The 6,449-nt window shown below is 36.5% G+C and overlaps 1 protein-coding gene across 1 annotated transcript; it reads left to right on the top strand.

Moving 5' to 3' along the window:
- Nucleotides 1-576: 576 nt before the first annotated feature.
- LOC137390339 (uncharacterized) lies at nucleotides 577-2,595 on the top strand. The gene has a single exon (XM_068076671.1). It carries the CDS (start codon nucleotides 577-579, stop codon nucleotides 2,593-2,595), a length of 2,019 nt encoding a protein of 672 aa, XP_067932772.1.
- The last annotated feature ends 3,854 nt before the right edge of the window (nucleotides 2,596-6,449 follow it).

Genomic DNA, 6,449 nt, shown 5'->3' with positions numbered 1-6,449 from the left:
GGTGTTCTCTTTGGAGCAAGACAGTTAAGAACAGTTGGCGTGATGCTACGTAACAAAGCTAGTCCTGTCAGTCATAATGATGACCAGCAGCCGCCGATAGTTATAGATGATAGAGACTTTAAAGCACAATTTGATGGCCACAAGTGGACAGTTGCTTGGAAGTGGTTAAGTAGAGAGCTTATATTGTCCAATACATGTGGAGAATACGCTATAAATGATGCCGTCAGAGAAGAATATGAAAAACAGGTTATGCAATGGATAGAAAACGGATGGCTGCAGCCACACCGAGAAGCGCTTTATGGACCTGTAACTGGCATTATTCCATTGTTGGCAGCTACACAACCTAATAAAGAGACAAAGGTACGACCTGTAATGGATTATAGCAGAGAACTGAATGGGTATGTCAGCAGTCATCCTGGTTTGGACACCGCAGTATGCCAAGACAAACTCCGCAAGTGGCGTAAGTTAGGCAGTGATGCTTGCATGTTAGACTTAAAGAAAGCATATTTACAACTGCATGTTGATGGTAGTTTGCAGAGATTTTAAGCTGTTATGTTCCATGGAACATTGTATGTCATGACTAGACTAGGTTTTGGTCTCAATGCAGCGCCTAAGATTATGTCAAAAATATTGTCAACAGTGTTGTCACTTGATCCTACGGTTGCTGCTGGTACTGATCATTATATTGATGATATTTTAGTAAATAAGTCAGTAGTGCCAGTCGAAGTTGTGCGCAGCCATTTGTTAAAGTTTGGTCTAGTCACAAAAGAGCCTGTCGATTTACGTGAAGCGCGTGTTCTAGGGCTTCGCGTGACAATCAGTAAAAAAGGTACATGTACATGGCAACGTGACTCAGCTGTGCCAACAGTAAAAAGCATTCGTACAAAAAGAGATTTGTTTTCTGTGTGTGGTAAACTGATTGGTCACTACCCAGTAGCTGGCTGGCTACGAGTCGCATGCAGCTACATGAAGCGGTGTGCTGCTGATGGCAAGTGGGATGATGCAATAGCAAAAGAAGTGCTGCATATGTTAGATGAAACACTAAATAGGGTAACAAGACATGACCCAGTGCAAGGCAAATGGTCTGTGAATAGAGATGAGTGTTGCAAGGTCTGGTGTGATGCGAGCTCTATAGCTATTGGTGTGTGCATAGAAATGGAAGGTAGCATTGTAGAAGATGCATCATGGCTAAGGAAAATTGATGACAGTATGCATATAAATGTAGCTGAACTTGAAGCCGTACTTAAAGGATTAAATCTTGCAATAAAGTGGGGAGTAAAACAAGCTACGATTGTCACTGACTCATTATCAGTGTATAACTGGGTTAATTCCATTATCACAGAAAGCCATCGCCCCAAAGTCAGTGGATTTTCAGAAATGATAGTCAAAAGGCGGCTTGGGGTTATTGCGCAATTGGTAGAAGAGTATGGCATCACTCTACAAATGTCCTTGGTCAAGTCAGCGGACAATCGTGCTGATGTTTTAACGAGGGTGAACAAAAAGTGGCTGAAACTATTAGTATCATGTGTGGGCGTAGCAGCGGAGGAAGTTTCAAGTATTGATGAAGAAATATATAACATGCATCAAGTTCACCATTTAGGAGTTGACAAGATGAGTTACTTAGCTAATCAGAGGTTTGGTGACAGAGCCTCAAAAGATGTGATTGAAAGGGTTGTGAAAGAGTGTCAAATCTGCAAACAAATTGATACTTCACCTGTGAGATGGGAGAGAGGAAATTTGGAAGTCGAAAAGGTGTGGCATAGACTTGCTGTTGACATCACACATGTGGGCCGAATACCTTATTTGACCATCTTGGATTGCGGCCCTAGCAGATTTGCAATATGGTTAAAACTGAGAGATGAGACAGCCAACTCTGTAATAGCACAGTTGGTACGCATATTTGAGGAGCGGGGTCCCCCACAAGAGTTGCTTTCTGACAACGGTCCATGCTTCAAAAGCGCGCAGTTGTCTAGCATCCTAAAAACATGGAACATAAATCATTTGTTAAGTTGCGCTTACAGGCCATCTGGTAATAGCATTGTCGAACGTAACCATAGGACAATTAAAAGAATGGCTGCGCGTTCAGGAAACGAGGTTAACAGAATGGTATTTTGGTACAACAATACCCCAAACAGGCGAGGTATTGTACCTTCGCAAATGCTATACTCCTACGCAGTAAGAAATCCTGACGTTGTTGCAGAGCCACAAAGATTTTCACGTGGAGCGTTAAGAAACCCGTACAAAATTGGTGACACAGTATATGTTAAGCCAGTGCATGCTAAATGTACTACTGTATGGGCAAAAGGAACAGTAACTGCGTTGGTATCTGATGTAGTCTTAGAGGTTGATGGCACAAACAGGCACATTTCAGAAATACGGTTAGCTGATTGTAATGGCGAGGATACGGGCAGTGATAGGGTGTCAAGTGACGGTGCTGTGGAAGTTGAATTTGATTTTGATAATCTCAACATCTGTAAAAATGACAATAGTTCCGTAGACTCAGATACTGAGAGTGACAGTGATCATGACAGCGAAAATACTGCAGTGGGCAATACCAGACCTATTAGAGACAGGCGACCTCCAGAAAGATTTTGAGAATTTTATGAACACTAGAGCCATGTTTGGGTTGTGACGATTTGTATTGTCAGTTCAGATATACATGTATGTTATGCTAGTATGTAATCTATTAATATTTTCTGATTACCCTGGTTGTGATTTATAAATCAAGGGGTGATGTAGTTTGCATCATATTATGTAATGTATTATGTAACACCCTCTTTGTCATGTAGCTAGAACTAATCCCTTAAGCCAGCATTAATGAGAATACATGCATAGTGTCAAGGTGTACATTTTGTGATTGCTCTAATAAACCACACCAACAAAAGTTAGTTCTAATATTAAAAGCAATAGCTAGTTCCTTGTAAGTTCATCAGTCTAATTACTATTTATATATATATATATATTTCTCAAAGTCCATTCGTCTGTTGAAAATCCAGCTATAGCTATTATTAGAACAGCTGAGCTGGACAACAATACAGACTCAAAGCTATGGCTTACCGTCATTGGAAGCCTAACCTTATTAACTAGCTTAGTGGAGTTTTCCATTGGCAATATGCCAGGCTACTAACTTGAAAGGTACAGTTGTTTGACAAAATTTTAAAACCTTTACAGTTGTTTTTATTTTTCTCTTAATTTATTTCAACTACATGACACACTTCTCTCATGATATGTACTTTGAAAGTTATAATGGCAAATCTTGTTATATGTTAAATACAAATGAGTTTTCTGTCCAAAGACTCTTCTATTACACGGGCGACGCCGGGTGGCACAGGTGGAACAGACCAAAAAAATCGTTCGAATTAATCATGTGTTCAAGCTATCCGAGGGCGAGTTATTTCCATGTTTATATATATATATATATATTTATATATATATGTCTATATGTATATATATATACATCCTCATACATATATACATATATACATATATACATATATATATATATATATATATATATATATATATATATATATATATATTGAAAGTTAGAATGGTAAATGTTGCTTTATGTTAAATACAAATCAATTTTCTGTCAAGATTTTTTATTACCTGGGCAACGCCGAGTAGCACAGCTAGTGTATATGTATACTAGCTGTATATATATACAGCTGTATGTATAGTATACATATACTATATATACTATATATGTATACATAAAAGTATTTGGTTAAAGTTTGCTCAATTTATTACTACAACCATTGGTTTCATTATTTCATACAGCCAGCGAGCTAGCTGCAATCGTCAGGTAGTGTGAATGTGTACAGAGCAGTTGTCTTCATCAACGAATGTTAAGAGGATTAAAGGGATTAAAGAGCTAAAAGCTTGAAACTCAAAAATGGAATTGCTCTCCATAGAGGTATAATTGGCCATTATGTGTTCTCAAGTAAATATTTGTTTCTGTGTCTACATGATGACATAAGTTCTGATCGTTTATTTAAAGTTGCCTGCTCGGGTCTAAATATAATGTACAGTTTCTCTGTCTGGCATAAGTTACAAGTCTTGGTTACGTTGGAGTATGGCTGCGCTTTGGTGACAATGTTCCATGATGTTGTTTATCTTATATTGTTGCTCTTTAGGTGCCATATGTGTTTGCTCAGCTCAGTAGCGTTTTGGTTTTTTGCGTGCGTAAAGGATGACTTGTGGTTGGAGAATCGTGTCTTGAAGCTTCCTTCAGTGAGTCCTACATAGTTTTTTGTCTTGTTGTTAGCTGTTACATTGCATTGGTAGATGACACTGCTCTCAAGGCATTTTCCATTTAAATGGCACTGTGCAGGCTGTCGGCAGTTGCATTTCTTTGAAGGTGGTGGGCTTTCTTTGTTGCTTAGAGTTCTCTTATTTTTGCTGTCAATGATTTTAGCAATGTTTGGCATGCATGAATAGCTATATAATATGTATATATATATATATATTTGAAAGATTATTGCGAAAAAAGTAAAATTTTAGTATTTGTGTTACAAATCTGTTTCGTGTGAAGCACTCATCAGGCGCAATTGTACTAAAAAGTACAATCGCATCTGATGAGTGCTTCGCACGAAACAGATTTTTAACGCAAATACTAAAATTTTACTTTTTTCGCAATAATTTTTCAAATATTTCATACTCCACTAATAATCTTTTAGGTTTTTAGTGTAGAGTTCTCTTTTTATATGCTTTTGCACTTGCTTTTAGTTAATATGTATATATATATTAAGAAAATATTGATATAAGAAATTATTGATATATATATATATATAATATATATATATATTATATATGTATATAAGGCCTATATTATATATATATATATATATATATATATATATGTATATATACATGTATATATACATATATGTATATATATATACATGTATATATATGTATATATATATATATATCTCTATTTCTATTTCTATTATCTGTTTCCCAAAATCTGTGTGTTGGAAATCAGTCTGTTGGAAATTCGGTTATAGCTATTATTAGAACAGCTGAGCTGGACAACAATACAGACTCAAAGCCATGGCTTACCGCCATTGGAAGCCTAACCTTATTAACTAGCTTAGTAGAGTTTTCCATTGGCAATATGCCAGGCTACTTGCTTGAAAGGTACAGTTGTTTGACAAAGTTTTAAAACCTTCCCAGTTGTTTTTATTTTTCTCTTAATTTATTTCAACTACACGACACACTTCTCTCATGATACGTACTTTGAAAGTTATAATGGCAAATGTTGTTATACATGTATGTTAAATACAAATCAATTTTCTGTCCAAAGAGCTTCTATTACACGGGCAACGCCGGGTGGCACAGCTAGTCTATATATATATATATATATATATTTCTCAAAGTCCGTGTGTCCGTGTGTCGGAAATCCGGCTATAGATCTTAAAATCTTGAAGCATATATTCCGTACTGGAGAAGATTCAATCTTGGACCAAGCCGTTCACAAGTCTTACGCCTAGCCCACTAGACTATGGAAGTCGAATTGCTAGCCTGCCAATATAAGGCATTATATCAGAGCAATACCTAACTACTTTACGTATGACGCGGGTCATAGCATAACGTCACAAGAAGCGGTTCGGTTCGCTCACATTATTAAACTGCCTAATAGCAAAACTCTCACTACTTCTCATTGTTTATAAGACAATAAACTTTTCTCATGATATGTAGTTTGAAAGTTAGAATGGCAAAGGTTGTAATATGTTAAATACAAATCAATTTTCTGTCCAATTTCTCTTCTATTACACGGGCAACGCCGGGTGGCACAGCTAGTATATATACATGTATATATATATATACTCATGCTACAGACAGTACTGTTTCAGCTATTGAAGCTTCATCAGTGCATATATACTAGCTGTATATATATACAGCTGTATATATAGTATATATGTATATACTATATATATATATATATACACAGTGAAACTCGGATAACTCGCCCTCGGGTAACTCGAAAACACGGTTAACTCAACGTATTTGTTTTGTCCGTTCCCACGCAATGATAAATGGCTTTAGATAACTCGACCGAAACTCCGTTAACTTATCGCTTTAGAATATCACTTTATTCCAAGCCTTAGAGATAAACATCGACTTTTAGTAGTTCTTAGGCCTCGTTATTACCAGCATCGGCAAAATATTTTCATTAACGACTTTTCTAAAGGTTTGCAAAAATCAAATTTTACCGTCAAATCAAACATCCGCTTAGCGATGGCAAGAAAAGCGAGGTAAAATTCGGATAAAATTAAAGTAAAATCGGCAAAATTGATAATGGGTTTTTAATAGTAAGGCAGTTTTGTAATAACTGACTTACTGCCAAATTAATCTTGGTTAAAACGCTCAAGAGATAAAGATGTATTTTTTCTGAGCGTTTTAAACGCGATCAAGTTTTGCCAATTTTAATCTGAGAACGTCCT

The sequence above is a fragment of the Watersipora subatra genome, chromosome 3, assembly GCF_963576615.1.
Source record: "Watersipora subatra chromosome 3, tzWatSuba1.1, whole genome shotgun sequence".
NCBI lineage: Eukaryota > Metazoa > Bryozoa > Gymnolaemata > Cheilostomatida > Watersiporidae > Watersipora > Watersipora subatra.
The sequence above is the reverse complement of the archived record's forward strand: the minus strand, read 5'-3'. Positions and strand labels throughout refer to the sequence as shown.